Genomic DNA, 15,674 nt, shown 5'->3' on the forward strand with positions numbered 1-15,674 from the left:
CCACGACACTCTACGCCTTTTATCGTGGGACCAAAATCACGTCTTTCAATTGGGACACCTTCTGGCTTATGGCGCTGCTGACATTCATGCCCAAATCATGTTCGACGAAATGCTTGACAGAAATGGCGTTGCTTGCTATCGAAAAACAGAATCTATGTGGAAACTTAACAATCAGGTATGGTCTTGCTACCGATTAAAAGTAGTGTTGCAAGTGTCATTTCACTCTTTGAAATCAATTTGAATTAAAGTAAAATGTAAGAAGTTATAATTGTGGGACTAAAGTTGAAAAGATGCATACAACCAAATCAATTCGTATCCTTTTTCTACATACTAAAGCAGAACATAAAAATTTATTACTTGCTTTGATTTATAACTAAGGTATATTTATTTTAAAGTATATTGTCTGGAATGTTAATGCTCTTTATTCTTTACTTTGATGTATATCTATGGTTTGAAGGCCCACATAATACTTTGTCTAGATTGTTTTATGTTTATTATTCCATCATGACCTGTTACACCTTCCACAATTCCACGGCTAAATTCTATAAATGGGGTAGTCTAGAAAAATGCTTCCACCAATAGGTGGTTTTTTTTTTTATTTCTGAGAATAGGTGTTACGCATTCTAAGAATGCGTATTTAAACACGCATTCTAAGAATGCGTGTTTAAATACGCATTCTTAGAATGCGTAACACCTGATTTCGGCAGTCAAAACAAAGTCAACAAAACAAACTGAAATACGCATTCTAAGAATGCGTATTTGAAATACGCATTCTTAGAATGCGTGTTTCGCCTAATTATAATTTCTCGCCCAGACCAGAATCGGGCAGAACCATTCTGCCCTTTGCGCGAACTCCAGCTTCCTTGCCCGCGAATCTCTTCCAAGAATGCCACATTTCCGTCCGATTCTTGCATAAATCACCCAAATTCATCTAATTGTTTCTCCCTCAAGGTAAGTTACTTGCTTTCTTCTTAATTTAGCATTATATCCATAGTTTATGGTGAAAATTGTGATTCTAGGGTTTGTGGCTAAAAAAAAAATTTAGGTTGTTGGTATAAATTGTATGTTCAATGTGTGTTATTAAATACTATGATTTGGTAAGTAGTGTCTTTTGAATTGTTAATTCATAAGATTTGGTATATAGTTTATTTTTAAGTATTTACATTTTGAGATAAAGTTGTGTATGTATTGCAGGATTATGGACACAGAATCTATTTGTGTCCTTTTATATTGGGATGGAAGAATAGTACAAATTGGAGGAATTGGTTTGTCTTATGAGCCACCCGTGGCAAATGCATATCTTGTGTTAGATGAGTTTCTTCCATATAATGAGTTGGTTAGCAGAATATGTGATTGCATTGGAATCAATGTGAGTGAGTATATGATTAGTTTGACATGGAAACGTGCAATTCAAGTGGGTAATGGATATCACTTTGTGGGCGTTCGACTTTGCGATGCATATATGAGGGATATGTTTGCAACAGCTATTCAATCAGGTCAAATTGAGTTATTTGTTGACTATCAAGCTAATTTAGCACAACAACGTACTCCACATACGGTTGTTGTCTATCAATCTAGAAGGGGACAACGAGAAGTTCAAGATAGAGTACAATATGATGATGGGCCATCCGGACATAATGAAGTTAGTCGCGATCCGGATAATGTTGGTGATGATGGGTATGGTTTTGGGGATGATGGGCCTGGCTTTGGGGATGGGGGACTATCTCCCCATAATGAAGTTAGTGACGATTCTGAATCTGAAGACCTTGTGTCAGAAAAATCAACAACCCCACCTGAATTGAGTGAAGAATCAGAAGCAAACGAAGATGCATCCGACAATGAGACATTGAATGTGCCTCGTAGGTACGTCCCAGTAGTCCCGCCAAGTGAGCAGGAGTATGAGCATCCAGGGTTATCTTATTTTCGTACTCTACCGACGACAGAAGGTAACTACTATGAAAGTAACCATGATGATTCCGAATCTAGCAGTTGGTTTTGGGATGAGAAGAATCCTACACGGATTGGGTTAGGAACCAAATTTGATACCAAGCTACAATTGAAGACTGTTGTTACTTTGTGGCATTTGGAGTCATCCACAAAAGAATACTACGTGGTGGAAAGTAAACCAACAAAGTGGAATGTGGAATGCAAAACTCTGAAACCACCCAAAGAGTCGGAGAGCACGAGCTCAAATAGGAGACGACACAATCAAACAGGTTGTATTTGGAAACTTCGGGCAATATTGAGGAAGCACGACCGCAAATGGGAAATCAGACAATGGACTGATAGACACACTTGTGTAGGTAATCCCAACTCTAGGGACCACGCCAACGTCTCATCAGATATGGTGGCTTTGTGTGTTAAGCATCATATTCTAAAGGACCCCGGGTATACACCTAATTCCATTATTGAGGATGTGAAGCATAAATATCATGTTGAAATATCCTACAAGAAAGCATGGTATGCCTGGAGGATGGCTATAGAGCTTGCTTTTGGTGGATGGGAGTCATCATTCGAAGATTTGCCTAGTTATATGATTGAGTTGCAGAAGCGCACCCGTGGAACAATTGTTGAGTGGCATCATGATGAACGACATAGTACCGAGACACGGAAGTTTTTCAAGTATGTATTTTGGGCATTCGGGCCGTGTGTGGAGGCTTTTCAGCTTTGCAAGCCAGTGCTAGCAGTTGACGGAACTCATTTGCGGGGCAGACTCAAAGGTAAACTTATTTGCGCTGTTGGATTTGATGCAAACAAGAAGTGTTTACCTGTTGCTTATGCAATTGTTGATAATGAAACAAGTGATAGTTGGAATTGGTTTATGAAGTTAATCAAACTTCATGTTATGAAAGGAGATAGAGATGTTTGCATTATATCTGATAGACACCCAGGAATGTTGAATGCAATGGAGTCTGATATATGGGAACAACCACCCCGAGGAATACACCGATTTTGCTTAGTACATGTACGGAAAAATGTGTTGCAGCATCACAAGGGTGTGAGGGTGAAGGGTCTAGTGTGGAAAATGGGGATAGCCACAAAGGTGAGAAAATATTGGAGGAAAAGACGCCACCTAGGAAATGTTAGCCCAGAGGCAGTTGAGTACCTTGGGCGTATTGATGCAGAGCAATGGACAATGGCATACGACAACGGTCGTAGATGGGGTGAAGCAACGACGAACATGGTAGAGGCATATAACAACGTCTTGAAAGGAGCCAGAGATCTACCTATTAGGGCTTGTATCGATTTAACATTTTGGAGAACAATTAAGTGGTTTCAGACAAGATCAACAGAAGCGGCACAATGCCAAACTGAGTTGACTCCGTGGGCGCATGACAAATTGACTGAAAATGATGCAAGAGGCCGAAAACATGTGGTTAGACGAGTCAACACCCTGGCGGGCAGGTATGATGTCTTATCGGAGGCACGATCCAAAGGGAAGGGTGGAAACTCTTATGAGGTCAAGTATTTGAGAAAAAAGTGTAGTTGTGGGAAATGGCAGATGTGGAGGTTGCCTTGTTCTCACGCTGCGGCAGTTGCTAGAGATCGAGGAGATAACATTCTACGCCTTGTGAGTAAGAACTATTTGAAGTCAAATTGGGTGAAACAGTATTCTTTTGGTTTTCGTTCACTTAGGCACCAGGACTACTGGGAGATACCACCATGGACATTGGAGTGTTCAGTGGGGCAATTTGTTCCTCGTTCCCGCGGTCGGTATAGAAAAGCAAGAATACAGAACCAGATGGACGAAAATGAACCTGATCAACCCAGGCGACAGAGGAGTTGCAAGATCTGTAGACAAGTAGGGCATGACAGGCGTAACTGCACAACGGGGAGCACTGTGTGATTTAGTTGGACTTTATTTACTAGTATTTTCATTTGATTTGTGACTAGACATTATTTACTAGTATTTGATGTTGTTGGTTTGTAACTAGACTTTATTTACTACTATTTTCATTTAGTAGGACTTTATTTACTACTATTCTCATTTAGTAGGACTTTATTTACTACTATTTTCATTTAGTAGGACTTTATTTACTACTAGACTTTATTTACTACTATTTTCATTTAGTAGGACTTTATTTACTACTATTTTCATTTAGTAGGACTTTATTTACTACTAGACTTTATTTACTACTATTTTCATTTAGTAGGACTTTATTTACTACTATTTTCATTTAGTAGGACTTTATTTACTACTAGACTTTATTTACTACTATTTTCATTTAGTAGGACTTTATTTACTACTATTTTCATTTAGTAGGACTTTATTTACTACTATTTTCATTTAGTAGGACTTTATTTACTACTAGACTTTATTTACTACTATTTTCATTTAGTAGGACTTTATTTACTACTATTTTCATTTAGTAGGACTTTATTTACTACTAGACTTTATTTACTACTATTTTCATTTAGTAGAACTTTATTTACTACTATTTTCATTTAGTAGGACTTTATTTACTACTATGGAAGAATGGATTAAAAATTAAACAAAATGTAGTCCGCGCCAATCCTCTACTACTTGTAACCACAAACTACTTGTAACCACTTGGTGTAAACTTGTTTGCAGCTACCCCTTTGGATGTACGCGAAGATGTTCTCCTAGTAAAGAATTTTGTTATAGTCCGCGCCAATCCTCTACTGGAGGAAGCTGCCTCAGCCTCCTTACGAGCCGACTCCCCAGAGTCATGATGAGCCTTTGTGCGTGACTCGCGCCAAGTATCATCATCTGAAGCGGCCTCCTGTGCCTCATCTTCCTCAGCATCATCATCCACTTCAGTCTCATCCTCCTCCGGTGTTTGTAATCTGACTCCAAAATATTCATCCAGGTTCACATCAGCATAACAATCGGCACCCCTCATCTGTGAAGAGGATCCAGCATGCCAAGAAGCACGAGGTGGGTCACTGCATCCCGTGCCCAGCTGCGATAAACCTGCATCCCGTCTAGACCCCGGTCCGCCCATACGGACACCTCTCCTTCCTTCGCGCCTACCCTTTTGAATGATTGGTCTTGTAGTGTCAATCGCTGATCGCTGGGTAGGCACAAAATCAAGACAATCAGCCTCCCCACATGTTCTCATACAAGATGACACCATGTTCAGAGCACGTTGGATGTCCGGATGATATGCCGCCTCAGATCCATTAAGGCAATGGTAGACATTGACCAACGTCTCCATCTGCACATAACAAATTCATTTTAGTAATGATAATGCATTATAAACACAATGATAAAAAAAAAAAAACTTATTACCATCATCGTATGTGTAGAGGCGGTCTCATGGATGCCTGGCTGGCCATGGATGCCGGGTCTAGTAATGTAAGTTACAGTGATGGTCCGAAACCAATTCATGTAGTCCGTATTCGAGGCTTCTGGATACACTCGTTGTTCTATTTCTCCCCGGTTACTCCAATATTGGATGTAGTTAGCATGATGAGCTACCCAATTTGTGGTTGACTTACCTCGCCGCGTACTTTCCCATCTTTCAAACACGTGGAATCGAGTCTCATTGGGAAAAATATGTTGGGGGAAGCCAAACTGTCGCGTAACTCGATGACCCCAATGCGGCTCCACAATATGATAGCAAATGAGGTAGTTAGTGCATCCCCAAACATTCATCCCACGCTTGCACTCATCTGGTAGAGGATGACCCAAATACGGCTCCCAAATAAACTGAAAGAAAAAAGATTAATAAAAGTAAAATTTTCAAGAAAGTAGATTATGAAATATTTTAAAAGTAGCACCTGATTGTCATGCAAATGAGCCAACTGTTCCCTATAATAACTTTGGACATGTAGCGGCGCTCTACTCACATTCAATCGCCCCCTCCAACTAATTATTCCAAAACAATAATTCATTATTCCAAATAATACGAAAAAATTATAATCACGTAATATAGCTAAGTTATTGATAAAGAATAAAGATTTAACTTACATTATGCCACAAGGTGTCGTACCATCATACTCAACCCTATCAACAATCTCGGGTCGAATATTGGGTATCCTCTCCCAAGCCCACATCTGTAGAAGGGCCAATGGGCCACCGATATCCTTCCTCTTTTGACATGAAGCTTCACAAAGATAGTGATATAAAGTGGCAAGCGCTGCTGCACCCCAACTCAGTTGTGAACACTGATCCTCGTCAACTAGTAACAAGATATGGTGGAAGGAAATTTTTCTCCCCGATGTGTCTGGGATGATCAAACAGCCTAGCAGGAGTAGTACAAATATACGTGCATGTTGCATGTAATAATGATCAGGTAGATCATCGTCAAGACGGTGGCGAACAACATCCTTCAGTGTAGAGGCATTAAATCCTCCCAACTTCAACTCAGCCTGACTTGGTTCAATACCCAAAAGGGACAAACACGTTTCCATCCAGTACTGCCTCGAGTAGTTCACTTGTGGAAGGATAACTGGTTCACCATCGACCCTTAAACCCCAAAGCACCTCGATATCCTGAAGGGTCACTGTAGCTTCACCAACTGGAAGGTGAAACGTGTGTGTCTCAGGACGCCACCTCTCAATCAATGCCCCGATAAGTGAAGCGTCCAACATTTTCGGTTTTCCACAGTGGTATATGCCACCAAACCCCATCCGCTCTATATGCCCCAACACACGGTCATGCATTTCAGCTTGAAAAATGTTATTATCCATTTTGCGCGGTTGGAAGGGGTCTGTATCATTCTCAGAGATTATGCTTTCGGTTATGTGATACGGTTGCAAGTAAAGTACACTCGGATCTTCGGGACCACAATACAAAGGATCCTCCCCAGTTGATGATGACGCCATTGCTATATATACATTAATTAAATTTTTTTAGCATTGAACATGCACAATAACATACTACTAAGCAAATCTAAATTGAAATAAATAAATTTATGCATCAATTTAATTTCCAATTTCACCATTGTTCTATTTGCATTGCCTAATAAGGAATTTATGCATGATAATGTGTCACAATCTACATGCTACAATTAAAGAATCAATTCATATATACAAAGAATGCACAATAACCCAATTCCACCATTGTTCTATTAGCATTTGCATTTCTTATTTCAATTCTTGCAAAAAAACACAATTATGTACAAACCCTAGGGCAAAGGGGAAACATGGATAGAGAGAGATATAAATACCGTGGAGGAGGCGGAAGGTTGGCGGCGGCAGCGGCGGCGGCGGGGGCGGCGGCGGAACGACGGGGGGCGGCGGCAGATCGGCGGGAGGGCGGCGGCAGATCGAATTGGGGGCTGGAGTTCGAATGGTTCTGCCCGATTCTGGTCTGGGCGAGAAATTATAATTAGGCGAAACACGCATTCTAAGAATGCGTATTTCAAATACGCATTCTTAGAATGCGTATTTCAGTTTGTTTTGTTGACTTTGTTTTGACTGCCGAAATCAGGTGTTACGCATTCTTAGAATGCGTATTTAAACACGCATTCTAAGAATGCGTGTTTAAATACGCATTCTAAGAATGCGTAACACCTATTCTCAGAAATAAAAAAAAAAACCACCTATTGGTGGAAGCATTTTTCTAGACTACCCCATTTATAGAATTTAGCCCAATTCCACATCTCACACTATTTTTTTTGACACAGAAACTCAAGAGTCTAATTAATAAAGCTAAATCAAGAGTCTAATGGTCAATCCAAGAGTCTTGAAGTGTTTTAGCTTCTTTATTCAATGTTTTAATAAAGTGTAAGAGATGTTTCACATCTCTATAATTAATAAGCAAGTCTAGAAAGTTCCCAATACTTGGAGGGTTGTTCCAAGTTTGCCTATATTTAGGCTACAATTTACATATTGAAGGAGGAACTTGATAATATATTATGATTTGAGCTATTTGCTTGTTTGAGAAGAGGATTCTTCTTATTTCTTTGCTCTAAATTCTTAGGTGGATTCCTAGTGAATTGAGAGTGTTTCTTTTGAGTGATTTCTATATCATATCCTACTTCACCATATATTTCCCGGTGTCATTTTTTGTCTTTATTTCTGAATACTATATACATATTTTACATCTTGAATTTTTGTATGCTTTTTAGTATAGATTCAATAGTTCTTGTTACAATGTGTTCTCTTGTTTTCTTTCCTTAGCTTTTGTATACTCTTTCCACTTTTTAATTATCATAATTTTCTTTTGGTCCATTAACAAAATATTTTAACTTCCGTTTATAGTAACATAAGTACATGATACGCACAAACCGTGTTCAACAAAATTCCCGACTGAAATGCTGGTGATTGCTATCCAAAAACACATAATCAGGTATGGCCTTGCTACAGATTAAATGTGGCGTTTATGTTATAGTTAAGGTGTCACTCTTACTTTTACAACTTTGTGTTTGCTTTGGAATCGTTATAAATTGAATATATTTCTCCAGTCATTTTAATTACCTAAAACAATGATTGCAAATAAAGTAAAAGGTAAAAAGATAAAACTGTGGGGCTAAAGTTGTGAAGATATATTGAATCAAATACTTGTGGGACAAAAAAGGTTTCGAACCAAATCAATCTGCATCCTTTTTTCACATAGTAAACAATTTTGAGGAGAACATAAAAATTTGTTGTATACTGTATTTATTTTTAGTGCATATATGTGTATATACATACATAACGGTGTTGATCCCTGATTGTCTATAACGTTAATGCTCTTTATTCTTTATGCATTTCAGAATATTAGATATCTCATACTCTATTTTTTTCCGTTTACATATATACAGATTTTTCTGTTAAAATTCTAATATCTTGTCTCACATCGGCTTGGTGATGATCCTATCTCTTCTATATAAGGATGGATATCCCTTTTCAATTTCTTTGTGCCATCTAGTATGTTAATACTCTTTACTCCTTACTCTCATGTGGAGTATATCTAAGCTTAGAAGGCCCACATTGCTTTCTCTAGAATGCTAATGCTCTTTATTCTTTGCCTTCACGTGTATCTAAGGTATATTTTTTGTTTGAATTATACATTATATATAGTGGTTTAAGCATGGCCTGTTACACATCTCACACTCTATTTTTTCCTCTGATTACATATACAGATTTTGCTCTGTTTCGTGCGTACAGGTATTTTTGAAAGAACTAGTAAAACTTCGTGTGTTTATGCTCATATTACTCTCTCTCAAATTTATACTAATACTTTGCTCTCTTATTTTCAGTTATTTTGTGAGCTGTTCTTGTATTGCACCGTAGAGATTCAGTCATGGAGGAGAAGGTTATTGACTGGGTCGACCACGAACATCCTTTGATTCTCACTGAATATGTGAGTACAGACGAGACTTCAAATTGTTATGGGTGTGGTATTCCCGTAATTGATTTGGAAGTGGCATATGTTTGCACGGTGCAAAATTGTTCGAATAGGATTATTCTCCACAAGGACTGTGGAGAATTACCTAGTCAAATTTTGCACCCTAAACACCCTCAACATCCCCTTCATCTATTTGATTACCACAAGTTATTCGGTTCCTGGTGTGAGATTTGTTTGTGTGATTATGGTAAGGTGCTTATCTACCGATGTTTAAGTTGTGAATTCAACATCGACTTAATATGCGGAAGAACAAGTGTTGATGATATATTAAGGGGGAAAATACAAGTAGAACACCCTAGTCACCCTGATCACCCTTTGACACTAATGAGAAAGCCATTATTTTCATTTTGTTGTGATGGTTGTGGTGTTAACGACGTAGACATGGCTTATATATGCTCAACATGTGAATTTATGGTACACAAAACTTGTGTGTTTTTGCCCCTCATTCTCCCCGTAAATCTCCAATATCACCACCACCATCTTTCTCTTGCCTTCAGTATACCGATGAAATATCAGGAATATATATTCCATTGTGATGTCTGTCTTGGGAAATTAGATAGAACAAGGTGGATGTATTATTGTGGTGATTGCAGATTCTTCGCACATATCAGGTGTGTTGCATCCACGACAGCAGAGCAAGACTCAAATTTGTAAGATCTAACTACTATCATAATAATCTCTATGAATGTGTATATATTTAATAAATTGTTGGTGATCATTTCAGAGATGGTGATGATAAAGATGGTCTCGATGTGATTGAATTCCCGATACATGCACATGACATATCCGAGAAGTTAATCACACCTTTCGTGATGAGAGAAAAAGGTCTTAACGACATCCCAGATGTAGCAGACATGCCAGCAGAAGTGCATATGCCGCAAACCACAGCAAGTTTTTCATTTTTATTCAATTATCACAATCATCCTTTGCGTTTGGTTACAGAATTGTCCAATAAAGATGATGAAGTTGATCACAACAATACGCTGGATGAGAGTGACGATGATGACGAGATGAAGATATGTGATTTGTGTGTAACACCCATATTTTCTCATCCATATTATGAGTGCGCTCCTTGCAAATATTTTGCGCACTCCATTTGCTTCTTGCTTCCAAAAACTCTATCTTCTTCTCACTTGTACGGTGATTGCCCAAAAACACATGATAAAAACCATAAACTCACACTCTACACAAGCTCAAGATTTGTGGATATGGATTCAAAGCTTTGTACGTGTGAGGCTTGTGGTATTATCACAAACGGGATGGTGTACGAGTGTGAAGGGTGCGAGATGAAGATAGATATCAAGTGCGCTTCTCTACCGACAACTATCAGACACGCATCTCACCCACATCGCACACCGCTAGTCTTTACTAGAATAGCACCAGCAGATGAAGAAACTGGCAAACCGAAATATTGCCATGCCTGCAGATATTATATGGACGACTGTATTGCATATTGCTGCAGCAGCAATGACTGCAACTTTGCGTTGCACTCGAGATGTGCTATGCTGCCGGCGAGCATAAGGATGCGTGAGTGGGACAAGCACCATTCGTTGATGTTGTCATTTGATGCCTCTCTTGACCATCCCTCCGACTTTGTTTGTGATTTTTGTGAAAAGGAATTGCATCCCAAGAGGTGGATGTATCACTGTCGCCAATGCGACCTTTCTTTCCACCTGTATTGTCAAAGAGCTGCATCTGGCGGGTATCGAAACATCAAATTTGGGCGCCGATTTTTGTTGGACGGGGTTCACCCGAATCATCCTCTCTCATTCAATCACATCACTATGAAGAGAAGATGCAACCTTTGTGATGAGGATGTGTACAACTACGGTGGGTTAGAATGTGCCTCATGTTACTATGTTGTGTGCATGGATTGTGGTAGGACAGTGTTAGCTAAAATGATGAAACTTGCAACTTAATTGGACAACATCTATTTGCTGAGAGTGTTTATTACATCTTGTATTTTTTATATTTCAGAATCGAGATGTAATCACAGTTCTTGTTAGATTGTGTTTTCGTGTTTTCTTTGTATACTCACTCCACTTTTGGTTTATCATAATTTTTGTTTTGCTCCACTGATAAAATAAAGTTGAGATTATATTTTCGACGAAATCAAATGCTTGAAAGAAATGATGTTGCTTGCTATTGAAAAACAGAATCTATGTGGAAACTTAACAATCAGGTATGACCTTGCTACAGATTAATTTGTGAACAATTTGATTTAAAGTAAATTGTAAGAAGTTAAAATTGTGGGACTAAAGTTGAAAAGATACGTAGAACCAAATAAATTCGGATCCTTTTTCTACATATTAAAGCATAACATAAACATTTATTCTTTGCTTTGATTTATAACTAAGGTATATTTATTTTAAGTATATTGTCTGGAATGTTAATGCTCTTTATACTTTACTTTGATGTATATCTATGGTTTGAGATATTTGCTCTATTCAAGTTTTGCACCCTAAACACCCTCAACATCCCCTTCACCTATTTGATTACCACCAGGAGAGTGAGCTGGGGTGGTGCGATGTATGTTTGCATGATATTGAACCCGTGCTTGGCTACCGGTGCTCTATCTGTGATTTCGATTTCGGTATTAAATGTGCAAGGATAAGCATAGATATGATACTAGAAGAGAACAGGTAAATCGAACACTCAAGTCATCCTGATCACCCTTTGACACTCATGAGAAAGCATTCATTTCCCTTTTGTTGTGATGGTTGTGGAGTTGAAGATGTAGACATGGCGTATATATGCAGCACATGTGAGGTGTGGATTCACAAGAGTTGTGCGTTGTTGCCACTCATTCTCCCCTTAAATCCCCAATACCACCACCATCCTCTTTCTCTTGCCTTCAGTTTTCCATCAAAGTATCACGAACATATATCCGATTGTGATGTCTATCTCGAAAGATTAGATAGAACAAGTTGGGTGTATTTTTTTGGCGATTGTAGATTCTTTGCCCATATCCGATGTTTTGTAGGCTCAAACGTGTAAGTTTGGTTAATAATAATATCATTTACTTCGTTAATTTATTCGTTTGATTTGTTAACTTACACAACATTTTGTGATGAGTAAATGCTGAATATAGTTTCTTATTCGATCATTTCAGACGACAGGTTAAGGATGATGATGGTTCCGATGTAAAAGACACGCCAGCAACAATGAAGAAGCTGGAAGGTAGGAGTTATGTTACTTCATTTAGTGCTAACACTTTCAGAGATATTATTGTAGGAAGGTTAGGAGTTAAGTTACTCATTCACTGTATTGCAAACTATTCATTTCTTAGTGCTTCCATTTGGTTTGTTTATATAAAGATATCAGATGAATGTTTTACCATGTTTAGCATACCTCCTTTCTCTAGAATTTCGGGTTGAGAACGATGTTTTTCATGTAACATAGATGTTGTATCTTAGTCGGAATAAGAGGGCTGTGTTAGTTTACATGCACAACCATATATGTGTCATGTGAATCTAAAATCAATTATACCGCGTCAAGAATTTTGACACGATTGCCTGTTGTGTGACAGGTGACAGCTGAACGGATATTGCAATCAAAACAAACTATCCCACATTATTACCTGACTGTAGATACATGTGTTGACAAGCTTAGGGAGTGAGTGTGCATTCTTCTGCAAATGAGGATGGCCCATCCAAGTTATTTTTGATATTTTCTTTAACCTCAACCTGATCTGCAGATTGCTTTCCCAGCTAAACTCTTTGCAAAAAGCTTCAGCTGGGCAAATGATTTCAGTTAACGATCTTCGGGGTTGAATGCTTATCATGTAATTTCAGATCTGACAGTTGTTTGTGTGCCTCTTTGCCCTAAAACTCAAGGAAGCTGACAAGAAAGGTCTGTCAAGAATCTCCGAGGAAGTCCAGCATTTAGATCAAAAGGCTAAGGAAAACAGCTTGAAGCCAGAAGACTATGAGGTGAAACAGGAACTTCATCGATCGTTTTGAAGACTCAATTGCTGAAAGTATCAATCTATCTGTATCTGGCTTGCAGGGTGGTACATTCATAGTATCAAACTTTGGTGGCCCTTTCGGCATCAAGCACTTTTTTGCCATTATCGATCCAGCCCAAGCTGGCATTCTCGCGGTTGGCACAGGTAACTTGAACACTCTGTCTATTATCGCAGTACGAAAGATTAATTTGGTAGTTGCTAAATTGCTGGCGTTTGATATGCTCTCTCTGCATGTGCAGCTGAGGAAAGAGTGATGCCCGGTGCTGGCCCTGGCCAGTTGAAGTTTGCATCGTTCCTGTACGCGACACTGAGCTGTGATCACCGGGTTATAGATGGTAAGTAGCTAATTGCAGATTGGATACAACACAGGAAATGTTATTTCAACTTCTATAATGTACTACTAAACTGTGTATAGGTGCCACCGGAGCTGAATGGTTGAAGGCGTTCAAAGGTTACATTGAAAATCCAGAGTCGGTGTTGCTTTAAAGCCGGTAATCCCACATGTTAGAAGATATTTGTTCTGTCTCTCCGCTTGTTGGTACTGTAAATTCAGATCTGAACACAAGCTTCATTTGGTCATTTTAGTACGTTTCCATTATTCATCAAAAGCTTAATTTGGTCATTTTAGTACGTTTCCATTATTCATCAACAAATTGCTAACTTGCAAATTCATCAACACGTTATATTAAAAATGTCAATAGGATGCTATTAATATGTCAAGTGAGCACAACTCCATAATCTTATTTGAGATTTGAAGAATCTGGAGTAAGAGTAACAAAACCCTGAAGCTGCAGTAACAACATCACTCCTAGAATCTCTGAAATGTGGCTCGATCATGGTGTTGTAATCGCGGTTGGAGTAGAAATCTTCGATTGCCATAGAGATGTAAGACTTGCATATCTTTCCCACAGTTCCGTCGAGATGAAGAATGATTCCCACATTAGCCTTTGCAGCAGTTGCATTGAAACCACTCAGAGGGTCAATGCTAAGGACAAAAAAAAAAGCATACACAACCAATACAAGTGCGGATTGAAATGTTTCCATAATCGAACTCAAACTTTCCATAATTAAAACTCAAAATTTCCATGTACATCCCAATACTGAAAATTTCCATAATTAAAACTCAAAATTTCCATAATCAGAACTCAATATCCCCTATTTAAGCTAACCAATCCTCATATTTCTCTTGCCTCATTCCTCAATAATCCTCATACTTGTGAAAACACAAAATTCTGTCCTCTCGAGCAGTACAGTTTGAGTCTCCGATCTCAAGCAGTTGTATGGTGGCCATGGACCTATGAAGAGAACACAAGGCTAATCAACGATGCCAATCAATTAACCTCTTTCACATGAAAGAATCATCGTTGATTTCCTTCCACGGGAGTAAAGATAATCGTCTGGGAGCTTAACAACACCGCAGCAGCGCCTCCCCTGCCCGACGTCCTCTCGTCTCTGCGATGATATGGATCAAGATGAAGAAAAGGATTGTTCCATATATCTCGACGTTTTGTACCGTGACTAGTTTGGATTGCAGGCACGATTTTCATTCCGCTTATATACGGGGTGGTTCATCCCCGGCAAGAACTACTGCAAAGCCTAAACTATCAAGTGACATCGTATTCGTATTTAGTTGTTGAATGTTATCTAATTTTTAGATGTAGTTCAATATAGATTTCCATTTGTATCTATTGACTATCAATGAAATACCACTTTTTATGAATTTGTCAAACCTTTATTTGGTCTATTTACTCCATTAAACTGTTGGAATATAATTTAGTTTGGAGGAAATATTTGATTGGAGAATGAGTGGAATATGTTAAAAATGATCCAGGAGATGTTGGTGATGTGGGAAAACAAAGAAGCTCTCTATTCTCAAAACTTTCTCAAGTTGTGTAAAATGTTACAACTCAGTCCTATTTATAGGCACTCTAACTCCTTCTAGAATACTCTACTTAATACTTTTATACTCTAAATATCTAGATTTTTATCTATAAAAATCTAGATATTTCTTAAATAATATTTACAATCTAGACTATTCTCCTAAAATACATAATATCTAGATATTATACCCATTACAAAATCAAGTTTATTTAATAATATTCCAACACTCCCCCTTAAACTTGATTTGTCATTCCGAACAACGTCCTGATCTTGATAAAGTCTTCATACTTGAGGGGCTTTGTGAAAATATCGGCAACTTGATCTTGCGATTTCACATACTCGACTTGAATCTCCTGATTTGCAACACATTATCAGATGTAGTGGTAGCAGGTGTCGATGTGCTTGCTTCGGTTGTGGAACACTGGATTTTTGGATAGCGCAATCGCCGACTTGTTATCCACACAATGACACAAATAGTTGTTGGCTCCTTTTGTGGCCACCCGAGCTCCGACAATAAACTCCTGA

At 38.5% G+C, this 15,674-nt stretch overlaps 2 protein-coding genes and 1 long non-coding RNA gene across 3 annotated transcripts; all 3 read left to right on the forward strand.

Annotated features, from left to right (window-relative positions):
* Positions 1 to 122: 122 nt before the first annotated feature.
* On the forward strand, positions 123 to 3,970 carry LOC148923969 (uncharacterized). The gene is made up of 2 exons (XM_089061653.1): positions 123 to 175; positions 1,195 to 3,970. The coding sequence occupies exons 1-2, from the start codon at positions 123 to 125 to the stop codon at positions 3,845 to 3,847; spliced, it is 2,706 nt and encodes a 901-aa protein (XP_088917779.1). The 3' UTR covers positions 3,848 to 3,970.
* A 5,165-nt stretch (positions 3,971 to 9,135) lies between these two features.
* On the forward strand, positions 9,136 to 11,383 carry LOC148923970 (uncharacterized). Its single transcript, XM_089060564.1, has 2 exons — positions 9,136 to 9,951; positions 10,026 to 11,383. Exons 1-2 carry the CDS (start codon positions 9,197 to 9,199, stop codon positions 11,218 to 11,220), a joined length of 1,950 nt encoding a protein of 649 aa, XP_088916690.1. The 5' UTR covers positions 9,136 to 9,196; the 3' UTR covers positions 11,221 to 11,383.
* A 464-nt stretch (positions 11,384 to 11,847) lies between these two features.
* Positions 11,848 to 13,406, forward strand: LOC148923971 (uncharacterized). Its single transcript, XR_016132369.1, has 5 exons — positions 11,848 to 12,294; positions 12,414 to 12,481; positions 12,831 to 12,916; positions 12,999 to 13,233; positions 13,310 to 13,406. It is a non-coding gene; the product is annotated as an uncharacterized LOC148923971 (long non-coding RNA).
* The last annotated feature ends 2,268 nt before the right edge of the window (positions 13,407 to 15,674 follow it).

The sequence above is a fragment of the Salvia hispanica genome, chromosome 6, assembly GCF_029641045.1.
Source record: "Salvia hispanica isolate PSC_SH4W2 chromosome 6, Shi_PSC_v1, whole genome shotgun sequence".
NCBI lineage: Eukaryota > Viridiplantae > Streptophyta > Magnoliopsida > Lamiales > Lamiaceae > Salvia > Salvia hispanica.